The sequence below is a fragment of the Oncorhynchus mykiss genome, chromosome 8 (assembly GCF_057628025.1).
Source record: "Oncorhynchus mykiss isolate SJ-2025 chromosome 8, ASM5762802v1, whole genome shotgun sequence".
NCBI lineage: Eukaryota > Metazoa > Chordata > Actinopteri > Salmoniformes > Salmonidae > Oncorhynchus > Oncorhynchus mykiss.
Genome location: NC_143029.1, coordinates 32,620,559 through 32,633,566, shown reverse-complemented (window position 1 = coordinate 32,633,566; position 13,008 = coordinate 32,620,559). Strand labels below are relative to the sequence as shown.

General features: G+C 43.9%; 1 protein-coding gene across 2 annotated transcripts in view; it reads right to left on the bottom strand.

The window, feature by feature from the left end:
• Nucleotides 1-213: 213 nt before the first annotated feature.
• The window catches only part of LOC110529794 (leucine-rich repeat and fibronectin type-III domain-containing protein 2), a 153,059-nt gene continuing 140,264 nt past the window's right edge, over nt 214-13,008 (bottom strand). For both annotated transcript variants that reach the window (XM_021612328.3, XM_090243201.1), the window contains one exon: nt 214-3,181. In XM_021612328.3, coding sequence (XP_021468003.1) covers nt 2,146-3,181 — 1,036 coding nt within the window. In that variant the 3' untranslated portion in view covers nt 214-2,145. The remainder of the gene's footprint in view (nt 3,182-13,008) is intronic.

Sequence of the window (13,008 nt, the reverse complement as noted above, 5' to 3'; positions counted from 1 at the left end):
AACATTATAAAATGCATTTCATGGCTACAGATATGAGTGCCTCGAGGCTATAGTCATTTAGACAGGTTACCTCATACGGATCAGATTACGGTTTACCCCAGAACTACCAGAGGCTGACAAAATAATTGCAATGCCGAACAATTCAATACATTTATTTGGCAAATGTTGCACATTAGCATATCTTATAAAAAATAGGGTCTGACACAACAAAAATGTTTTAGAATATCTTTATTTTATTTTTTTCATTTTGTAGCAAAAAACAATAGGTTTGACCACCGAAACATTGTCTACAATTCCAGGTGAGAAATGTACATGGTTACGCTGTAATGATACAGTGAAGCACCTCTGTATTTCTTTATGCTTACAAAGAAAAGAAAGACACTGGTATACATTATTGTTTTTCGCCATTGAACATTCTCACTCAATTATTGTACAAAAAAAAAGCCAGTATACAGAGTCAATGTACAGAAGCAATGGAAGTCATTCAGACAATGTGAGAAAGGACAGATAGAGAGATAGTGTATAAGGTCCTTCGTGGTCTTTATGAGTTAGTCCTCGATAAACATGCAAGTTGTACACGTTACAGAAAAGCCAACAACGTCACCATTGTTGAGAGCATAACCATTGTGGACTGTACGTTTATGGTACCTTACAATGGACTTTTTTAGTTTTTTTGTTTGTTGTAAACTCAAGTTAAATCAGTTGTAGTTCATGTTCTTGAAGGGCTGTCTTGACACGATCACAAAGAGATGGAGGGTTTTGTAACACTGCGAGTTTATGCTACCAAACCAAAAATCCGGTTGGACAATTCCTAGACACAGATGGTTCAGTACGAATTCCCTGTACATTTCTCATGCCAATAACTGGTAAGGATGGCAAGCTGTATGTTTACTCTCAAATGTCGATCATTTAAGGTGATGAGTTCCAGATAGAGAATAAAGGTCAGTGCATCAAAGTTCATAAACATGTACAAATGTTCCTTGGAATTGGAGAAGAATGCTTGTCTCTCAACAATTGTGCATGTTGAGCTGCAGTTTTTCTGGGGGCTCAATCTTTCTTGCTGGAGAGTGTTAACTTGTGCTGGTTGTGAGCTCTATATTGAGTTAATTCACGATAACAGTTCCATTTTCACGTACGACCTTACCATTTTCACATTGTTAACTTCAAGAAAGAGAAATTGTTTGCTTGCTTTATACATTAATCCAACTTGATAGGGTACCAGATATGGAGTTATTTAATGAACCCTCAAATATATACTCTGTATATAAAGTTAATATATTCACAGACATTGTTTTCATGAAATCTTTTTTATATATTTTTGTAAGGATTCATTACATCACTGATATATAAATACCATTCAGTCCAAATGGATTAAGAAACAAAATGGTTCTGTGGATATAAAAACAATGTGGCTGGATATACTTGTGTATTGTGGTTTTTCATAATGCAAATATTGAGGTCGGAGCCCCATCTTGTACAGAGGCGAAGAACAGTATTAGACAATGTGTACTTGATCGGCAAAATTAAATATATAAAAATTCATGACATATTTCAGATTAACTTGCATCTGTAGTATAGTCCAGAGGCATGGCCCAACATCTCAGCAACAGTAACAAGAGTGGCTTTTATGGTATGCCATTTTACAAGTCAACAAATACAGTGATTTGTTTTACGTTCCTTGTGTCTGAGAAACTAAGGCCCTCGTTTTGAACAACAGGCCTGCTTCCAATTTCTGAGTTTCCATGTGACTCCATACCGCACACAAATTGCACAATCCACTAGGTTTCATTACATGACTAACTTGTAGTTTGTGGTTGACCATTACTGTGCGTCCCCCCCCTCCCCATGTAGAGAACACACACATACAAACACAAAACATCCTCACTCCACCAATCAGCTCCGTCCACCGAGCGTCTTCACCCTTATTTACCCATTTGGGGTTCGAGAGGTGTGGTTTGAGCTTTACTTATCTGTCACAACAATGGTGGATCCACAATAGATTAACATGAATTAATTCCATGTAAACAAGGAAGGAGGGAGGAAGCAGGGACTTCTCCACTCACCGGTGGGTCTATCAGAACTTAGGCGTTTTGCCACCTTCCTGGGGCAGTGTTTAAGAAGATGTAAAGTGTGTCACCATCTCTCCTAGACAGTACTCTCCATGACCCACTCTTGGCTCTCGAAGGTCCCCTTGCTCCCTCCCATGTCACCCTCCTCGTCACACTGCAGCAGCATGCCGTTCACAGACAAGCTCCTCTTAGTCCAGATGCTGCTGATGCGCCGGGGGTAGCTGCACACCGGCGTTGTGGCCGTGGAGGCGCTGGAGGCCATCGCTTTTTCTGTTTGTCGGTTTGTATCCATACAGTCCCCCATGTCAAACGACTGGCTTCTTTTTGGCTTGGAGTCCAGAGGCAGCATGAGCACCCGGCTGAGCCGTGAGTCCATTGTGTGGCCCAGCAGGGGCTCCCTGTCCGTGGGGGGCCTATCGCCGCCCGCCACTAGAGTGCTACTGCTGGAGGATGGCTCCCCCAGGTCTCCCCTACCCCTGGCCTGGCCCGCCCGGAGCTCTAGGGAGTTGAAGGCTCCCAGCAGGTGGTCCAGGTTGGCCCGGGGCTTGGAGGGGGCCGCCTGCCTCCACATGTTGGCCAGGGTGCTGTTGGGGCTGTGAGAGCCACCCCCAACCATCGATCCACCCGACGAGGAAGAGGAGGAGGTGAGGCTGCTCTGGAGGGATCCGCATTTAAACTCCACCACCTCGTCTTGGATGGTTACTTTGGCCTTGGGTTTGGGCAAGGGCAGAGGCATGCCATTCTGTCCCAGCCGGCCCCCATTGGTCTGTGAGTGGGTGGCACTAACGCTGGTCAGCTTGCTGATCGCCCCCGTGCCACCCCCCTCATTGTCGGTGGCCTTGTAGCGCAGCATCAGGATAATGATGAAGACGAGTAGCGTCGCCACGATGATGCCACCCACCACAAGGATCATGGTGCCCCCTAGGAACTGGCTGTGGAGAGACTGGCACTGGGTGTAGTCATCGCGGGTGAAGAACTGGGCACAGCCCACCACGTTGGTGGCAGTCAGGGTGGTGGCGGTGTCGTCCCAGGCGGCCAAGACACACAGGTCGTACTTTGTCCCCGACACCAGGTTGGTCACCAGGAAGGCATTGCTGGAGGCCGGGATCATCCTATAGAAACACAGAGCAAGTGTTAAACACCCATGGTGAAAACCTAGTAGCTTTGGTACAATTGAATTGATTTGGAGGGATAACGCTATCAACATGCGTCTTTCTTCAACACCATACATGTAATATCTATGCAACGGAAAGAAAACTGTGTTTGATTGTTCTTTATGAGGTCATTTCCACTAAAAGGAAAAGAGGGCTTCCGTGTTCCTATGTTCATTCCCGAGGAGATGTCATTTGTGGTTTCTGTTCTCGTCTAACAGACAGCCAGTTGTAATTGGCTTTATCTCTTTAAGCAGTCTGTCCTGCTGCAGCAAACAGACGCTCCACCCCATATCTGAGCCACGGAGATGAGAGAGAAATAAATAACCAGAACACAGAGGAAGAGTGAAAGATAGTGAAAGAGAGAAGATTGAACGCCTTGTGTAACAGCGAGAGCCTCAGATACCTATGTCGCTCAGGCAGCTGCAAGCGCTTTCTTACATTCAGAAGATAGAGTCTCTGAGGCGAGAGACAGCTAGCCTTATACAACAGTAGTGGATGAGACCATCTCACCTGTCCAGAGGAGGGTCTTATACCCCTTAAGGACAGAACAGTCCCTCCAGGATTTAGAGATTTTTTTTCTTGCAAATCAACAATTCCCCACATATTTGAGGACTTGCAATCACCTCGCTATTACCGCATAAAACAGCATAATCATTACAATATTCCTTCATATAACTGTCCAATCACCTCACTACAAAAAGAGGGCTCCCCCACTCAGCGCGTTTTGAGACAAATTTGACAAAATCATTGCAAATTGCCTAGCAAAATGTCAGAATTTTGGCACACAACTATCAATAAAAAGAAAGAAAGGAATCCTGGAGGAGCTGTCAGAAGTAACATGTCTTAGAACATAGTGAGTGATGTCCAGGGAACTGGCTCGGAGCTCGTAACATCCTGTCAATTCCTCGACAACATCAGTCATTCAGTCAAGGTAGCTGGCCATGAACACCCATGCTAGACTAACCCTTTAGTTTAACGGGCTGAAATACATTATTTATAACAAAGCATTTACTAACAGTTTGCTCATCATTTCTTAATCATTACTATCACAATTGTAAATATCAGTAAACTAGATTTTTACCCATTTATTTAAAATGCTCAGTATGTTTCCTAAAATCCTTAAACATCCTGTGTTCTTATTCTTTTACAGATTATATGTTTGTTCTAGGTCATTTTCAGCATCAGGTACCACTGGAATGTCTACCACTGGTCACGCAAAACATTTGAAGAGTATTTATGAAGTATAAAAGTGCAAAAATATTTTCAAAATTATTTGAGAATGGTTTATTCATGTGGGAGTAATGATTAATACAGGTGAAAGAACACATCATTTATAAAGGCATTATAAATGGTTTATTATGGACCATTAAAATAAAGTCTTACCAGCGGGCCATGAACACCTATATAATATGCTGGCCATGCAGGTCAATGTAATATGCTGGCCATGCAGGTCCATGTAATATGCTGGCCATGCAGGTCCATGTAATATGCTGGCCATGTAGGTCCATGTAATATGCTGGCCATGCAGGTCCTTGTAATATGTTGGCCATGCAGGTCCATGTAAAATGCAGGTCAATGTAATATGCTGGCCATGCAGGTCCATGTAATATGCTGGCCATGGAGGTCCATGTAATATGCTGGCCATGCAGGTCCTTGTAATATGTTGGCCATGCAAGTCCATGTAATATGCTGGCCATGCAGGTCAATGTAATATGCTGGCCATGCATGTCCATGTAATATGCTGGCCACGCAGGTCCTTGTAACATAATGGCCATGCAGGTCCATGTAAAATGCAGGTCCATGTAATATGCTGGCCACGCAGGTCCTTGTAACATGTTGGCCATGCAGGTCCATGTAATATGCTGGCCATGCAGGTCCATGTAATATGCTGGCCATGCAGGTCCATGTAATATGCTGGCCATGCAGGTCCTTGTAATATGTTGGCCATGCAGGTCCATGTAATATGCTGGTCATGCAGGTCCATGTAATATGCTGGCCATGCAGGTCCATGTAATATGCAGGTCCTTGTAATATGTTGGCCATGCAGGTCCATGTAATATGCTGGCCATGCAGGTCCATGTAATATGCTGGCCATGCAGGTCCATGTAATATGCTGACCATGTAGGTCCATGTAATATGCTTGCCATGCAGGTCCATGTAATATGCTGGCCATGCAGGTCCATGTAATTTGCTGACCATGTAGGTCCATGTAATATGCTGGCCATGCAGGTCCATGTAATATGTTGGCCATGCAGGTCCATGTAATATGCAGGTCCATGTAATATGCTGGCCATGCAGTTCCATGTAATATGCTGGCCATGTAGGTCCATGTAATATGCTGGCCATGCAGGTCCTTGTAATATGTTGGCCATGCAGGTCAATGTAATATGCTGGCCATGCAGGTCAATGTAATATGCTGGCCATGCAGGTCCATGTAATATGCAGGTCCAGGTAATATGCTGGCCATTCAGGTCCATGTAATATGCTGGTCATTCAGGTCCATGTAATATGCTGGCCATGAACACAAAGGGGGTGCACAAAGGGGAGAACACAAAGGGGTTGCACAAAGGGGGGAACACAAAGGGGGTGCACAAAGGGGAGAACACAAAGGGGGTGCACAAAGGGGAGAACACAAAGGGGGTGCACAAAGGGGAGAACACAAAGGGGTTGCACAAAGGGGGGAACACAAAGGGGGTGCACAAAGTACTGAGAACAGGGTTGGCACAATCATTCTGGCACATTTTTTATTTATTTTTTAAATGACAAATAAAACATTTAAAATTATCTCTGAGAAATTGTATTAGTATAAAATAATGTGATTTTATTTTGGAGCATACAATATAGCTCCGTATTTGTAATATTGATTTTATTCAGTCTTTTTTGCAAATCTTTATCAAGGTTGGCAATGATTTTAGATGTGCCCGTATAATCATCAACAGGGATGCTGTGGAGAAATTGTCTGAAATTAGAAAACCACATCGACACTGTAGTGAAGAAGGCACGACAGCGACTCTGTAACCCTTTCCTGACTCTGAAAAACATCCTGGATCCCTGCTCATCTGCGTGAACGTGCCTTAGGCATGCTTCAAGGAGGCACGAGGTCTGCAGATGTGGCCAGGGCAATAACTTGCAATGTCCGTACTGTGAGACGCATAAGACAGCGCTACAGGGAGACAGGACGGACAGCTGTCACCTGCACAGGATCAGTACATCTGAACATCACACCTGCAGTACAGGTACAGGATTGCAACAACAACTGCCCGAGTTACACCAGGAATGCACAATTCCTCCATCAGTGCTCAGACTGTCCGCAATAGGCTGAGACAGGCTGGACTGAGGGCTTGTAGGCCTGTTGTAAGGGAGGTCCTCACCAGACATCACTTACAACAACGTCGCCTGTGGGCACAAACCCACCGTCGCTGGACCAGACAGGACTGGCAAAAAGTGCTCTTCACTGACGAGTCACAGTTTTGTCTCACCAATGGTGATGGTCAGATTCGCGTTTATCGTCGAAGAAATGAGTGTTACACCGAGGTCTGTACTCTGGAGTGGGATCGATTTGGAGGTGGAGGGTCCGTCATGGTCTGGGGCGGTGTGTCACAGCATCATCGAACTGAGCATGTTGTCATTGCAGGCAATCTCAACGCTGTGCTTTACAGGGAAGACATCCTCCTCCCTCATGTGGTACCCTTCCTGCGGGCTCATCCTGACATGACCCTCCAGCATGACAATGCCACCAGTCATACTGCTCGTTCTGTGCGTGATTTCCTGGGTGAGGGCTAGGGCCATTCCCCCCATAAATGTCCGGGAACTTGCAGGTGCCTTGGTGGAAGAGTGGGGTAACATCTCACAGCAAGAACTGGCAAATCTGGTACAGTCCATGAGGAGGAGATGCACTGCATTACTTAATGCAGCTGGTGGCCACACAATATACTGATTGTTGCTTTTGATTTTGACCCCTCCTTTGTTCAGGGACACATTGTTCCATTTATGTTAGTCACATGTCTGTGGAACTTGTTCAGTTTATGTCTCAGTTGTTGAATCTTGTGTTTTTACAAATATTTACACTTTAAGTTTGCTGAAAATTAAAGCAGTTGACAGTGAGAGGACATTTCTTTTCATTTGCTGAGTTTATATACAATATTATACTGTATTCTTGTCAATGCCACTCAACATTTCTCGTCCTAATATTTACATATTTCTTAATTCCGTTATTTTACCTTGAGAGATCTGTGTGTATTTTTGTGAATTGTTAGATACTACAGCACTGTTGGAGCTAGGAAGACAAAGCATTTTGCTAGACCCGCAATAACATTTGCTAAATATGTGTATGTGAACAATAAAAATGCATTTGATTTGTTTCACAGTAGGTTTGTTTAAGACTACCAAGAAACATTCTGCGCGACCCTGATTTATCCCACTGCAGTAAACCTCAGGAGGCTGAAGAAATTCATCCTGTCCCCCAGAGCCACGGCATGTTCTCCCCACTTCCATCAGTTGGACGCGGGCAGTACAGGCAGGAGCAACATGGCAAAAACTAACACTGGCCAATAGCTTCTACCCCCCCCCACCCCCCCCCCCCCAACTCAACAGACATCTACCCTTCGCCTCCCAAATATACATTTATCATGATGAATAGTCCCGTTTTGCTGTGCGCTGCTCTCTCCTCTGTCCATGACTGATTGATATTAAACATATTTGTTTATTCAGATGAATTGAAATACAGAACAAAGTGGAACTCAAGAAAAACATCTGCTGGTGCTTATCATGGGGAGATAAACCAAAAATGTGGGCTGCAAAAGCAGGGCATGAGGCCATAACATTAATCTCAGAAAGAGGGAGAGGGATAGTCCTGAAACATTGCTTCTGGGAAGGAAATGGAGAGGGGAGCCACAGTATTGTCAGTTATAGTTTCAACACACTTCCACATTGGCAAGAAATAGACCCAGCGAAAACAAACAAACAAACAAATCATTATTTCAGGCTAAAGCATTTCTTTTTTGGCCATCTAATCTCATTCGTAGAAACTCATAATCGGGTTTAACGGTCATCTTGCGCCGAACTGCGCATGTGCAGGCCATCAAATCAAAAGCACTCCTTCGATAAGAAGTTGTTTTTGACGAAAATGTAAACGTGACAGTTTGTCACTTTCAGGAGGTTGGAGTAATAACAAGTTCAGCTACTTAACACCATGGCTCGAATCTAGGTTGTGCCTTTAGTTTTAAAAATAATTTTTCACTTCTCTCATTGAAACCCCGGCCGGGTCTGTTTGGTCAGTGGAAGCCTTGCGATGTTGCACCTCTGGGTTTAGAAACTCTGTGACTCATGTTTCAAAAGCATCGCTCATTCTTCTCATTGATTTCTTAAAGCGGCCTCTCTCTGGACAAATTCAGACAAGGTCATGCCAAATGGGTCTCTTGCTCCATTGATTTAGCCTAAACATCAGGGTGCTGGGAAATTTGATTATGCTTTTATAAGCAAAAATCCCTAATGGACTCTGCAGTCCCTGCCATGGCATTTCTTGGGAGATGCTGCTGTACTGTATTGTACTGTAGCAGCAGTGGGGAGATTAAATGAGCCGTTACTCTCGCCAGTGTCTGTGTCCATACCCTTGAGTGTATATCTTGCAATAAAACTTCCCGCAATACTAACTATAATGGATGAATGCAAAAATAAAATAGGGTGATAGGTGAGGGGGATATCATATTTTGTTGCTTTTGGGAGGTTTGTGTGGATTTTTATTGGGGATAGGGTAGGGTAGTGCGTTTTTTGCCTGGTTTGCATTCACAATTTTGCAGTTTTTCATATATAATTTATTCTATCCTAGCCAACTTTGACCATCTGCTTGCATGCACCTCCCCAATCAGGGTTTTTTGGTACTTTCCACATCACCAGCCTGTGCCACAGTCTCCACATGGGTTGCCGCCGTCAGCTCAGGGCTCATATTCATCACACTGGCACAAGAATCGGGAGGTAGACAGCACATGGTGCTGAAATGATCCTAATTCGAGTAATTCATTTCAGCAGTCTTAATTTTAAATCAAATTAACTAACAACTAGAGGACTTTGTATTGGAGTCTATTTCTTCCTATTTAAGAAATAGAAATGTAGGCCTACCTGTTTGACAGACTAAATTATAGGCTATCCATAAATATTCTGTCCAATTCCTCTCATAGTGTCACCATTCATTAATTACACTACATGACCAAAAGTGGACACCTGCTCATTGAACATCTTATTACAAAATCGTGGGCATTAAAATGGAGTTGGTCCCCCCTTTGGTGCTATAACAGCATTCACTCTTCTGGGAAGGCTTTCCACTAGATGTTGGAACATTGCTGCGGGGACTTGCTTCCATTCAGCCACAATAGCATTAGTGAGGTTAGGCACTGATGTTGGGCGATTAGGCCTGGCTCACAATTAATTCCAAAGGTGTTCGATTGGGTTGAGGTCAGGGCCCTGTGCAAAGTTGGAATTCACTGGAACTAAGGGGCCTAGCCCGAACCATGAAAAACAGCCCCAACCATTATTCCTCCTCCACCAAATTTTACAGTTCGCACTATGCATTGGGGCAGGTATCATCCGCCAAACCCAGATTCGTCCGGCAGACTGCCAGATGGTGAAGCGTGATTCATCACTCCAGGGAACGCGTTCCTACTGTTCCAGGGTCCAATGGCTGCAAGCTTTACACCACTCCAGCCCATGCTTGGCATTGTGCATGGTGATCTTAGTACTGTGTGTAGCTGCTCGGCCATGTAAACCCATTTCATGACGCTCCCGACGAACAGTACTTAGGCTGACGTTGCTTCCAGAGGCAGTTTGGAACTCGGTAGTGAGTGTTGCAAATGAGGAAAGTGTCACGCCCTGACCTTAGAGAGCCTTTTATTCTCTAATTTGGTTAGGTTGGGGTGTGACTACGGTGGGTACTCTAGTTTTTGTATCCTATGTTGGCCTGGTATGGTTCCCAATCAGAGGCAGCTGTCTATCGTTGTCTCTGTTTGGGGATCATATTTAGGTAGCCTTTTCCCACTGCTTTTTTGTGGGATCTTGTTTTTGTGTTGATGCCTGTGAGCTCTACAGAACGTCACGTATCGTTTATTCTTTATTGTTTTGTTGTTCGGTTCTCCTTAAAATAAAAAGATGTCGAACCAATTCCACGCTGCGCTTTGGTCTGAGTATGATTACAACGACGATCGTGACAGACAGACGATTTTTACGCACACTAGCAGGGCAGAAATTTTATGAACTGACTTGTTGGAAAGGTGGAATCCTATGGCAGTGCCACATTGAATGTCCCTGAGCTCCTCAGTATGGCCATTAAATTGCTAATGTTTGTCTATGGAGATTGCATTGAATGTCCCTGAGCTCCTCAGTATGGCCATTAAATTGCTAATGTTTGTCTATGGAGATTGCATGGCTGTGTGCTCTATTTTATACACCTGTCATCAACAGGTGTGGCTCAAATCACTGAATCCACTCATTTGAAGGGGTTTCCACATACTTTTGTATATTTAGTGTACCTGTGTCCGTGAATGGTTTGGTCTGTTAAAACCAGTGCTCAAATTGAGAGGGTAGGCCTATGTAAGGGTATGCCATAGCCTACTTTTTGAAAAAGACAACGGCAAAAAGCATATCCCTTTTCAGCTTAAGAATTTGAATTCTGATTATATAAAGCTGTCTATAACAATGTTTTCCTCCGCAATGGTTTATGCTAGAAATTTGCTGAAAAATGCACAAGACAGACTCTGATGCATATGGGGATGACTTTAGTTCGTGTCTATGAAATTCAGCTACGATGGTGAGCTACAAAGTTCTTTAGCCGAGTAGTAATTTGTCGTTTTTTTTGGCAAGTCATTGAATAGGCCTACAATTCTGACGCTATCAGTTGAGCTAGGCCTATTCACATTCTTTAAAAGAAAAGATATTTAAACCCAGGCAGCTCTGAGGGACGCACTTGTGACCTTCTCTTGTTGGGTTACGCCTAGGAAGAGTAGACAGCAGTTAAGGATACTTTTTTTTGTTGCTTAAGTCCTCTGTCTAAGGTGGAAAGGTAACTTTTGAAATTAGGCTACAATGCTTACAATCAGTCATATGATGTCTCAGATTTAGTTATTTGCAAACAGTGACTGTTCTGTTACAAGTCAGGTAGGATCACCACTTTTTTAAGAATCTGAAATGTCAGAATAATAGAATAGAGAGAATTATTTATTTCAGCTTTTATTTCTTTCACCACATTCCCAGTGGGTCAGAATTTCACATACACTCAATTAGTATTTGGTAGCATTGACTTTCAGTTGTTTAACTTGGGTCAAACGTTTTGGGTAGCCTTCCACAAGCTTCCCACAATAAGGTGGGTGAATTTTGTCCCATTCCTCCTGACAGAGCTGGTGTAACTGAGTCAGGTTTGTAGGCCTCCTTGCTCGCACACACTTTTTCAGTTCTGCCCACAAATTGTCTATAGGATTGAGGTCAGGGCTTTGTGATGGCCACTTCAATACCTTGAATTTATTGTCCTTAAGCCATTTTGCCACATCTTTGGAAGTTTGCTTTGGGTCATTGGCCATTTGCGAGCAAGCTCTAACTTCCTGACTGATGTCTTGACTTGTTGCTTCAATATATCCACATAGTTTTCCTACCTCATGATGCCATCTATTTTGTGAAGTGCACCAGTCCCTTCTGCAGCAAAGCACCCCCACAACATGATGCTGCCACCCCCGTGCTTCACGGTTGGGATGGTGTTCTTCGGCTTGCAAGCCTCCCCCTTTCCCCCCCTTTTCCCTCCAAACATAACGATGGTCATTATTAAAGCCGTAGTCTGGCTTTTTTATGTTGGTTTTGGAGTGGTGGTTTCTTCCTTGCTGAGCGGCCTTTCAGATTATGTCAATATAGGACTCGTTTTACTGTGGATATAGATACTTTTGTACCTGTTTCCTAGGTAGAGGCGAAGGTCGAGAGACATGTGTTCTCCGAAACATAACCCTGCCGAGCCACACTGCTTCTCGACACACTGCTCATTAAACCCAGAAGTCAGCCGCACCAATGTGTTGGAGGAAACACCATCCAACTGACGACCGAAGTCAGCTTGGAGTTGCCCTGCCCGCCACAAAGAGTCGCTAGAGCACGATGAGACAAGGACATCCCGGCCGGCCAAACCCTGAAGTAGGATAATTTGTGACTTAGTGTAAGGAGCCAGGAGGGAGCTTAAGGCAGGTAGGGTACGGTGCTGATGGTGGACAATAACACCCAGCAAAAGTCAACAACGTGCTATTTGAAAGCTTAATAATGCTTAAAACAAGCAAATCAAAACTTCCTTTGGAAGATCTGCATTGTGTAACGATCGTCTGTGGTGGAAGAAGGTGAGGGCCAAAGCGCAGCGGGGTAAGTGTTCATGTTTTTTAATAAAGTAATGAACACTGAACAAAACAATAAACGTGAAGTAATCAAACCGAACCAGTCCCGTGTGGCACCAACACTAACACGGAAAATAAACACCCACAACTCAAAAGGGAAACCAGGCTCCCTAAGTATGATTCTCAATCAGGGACAACGATTGACAGCTGCCTCTGATTGAGAACCATACCAGGCCGAACAATCCCAAATCAATAGAAAAAAGAACATAGACAACCCACCCAACTCACGCCCTGACCATACTAAAACAAAGACATAATAAAAGAACTAAGGTCAGAACATGACACTTTGCCAAAAAAGGTTATAACTAGAACGGTTTACATCAGTGTTGAGAACACTTTCTTAACCATGTCCCAGTAATGAACTACACATCTGGA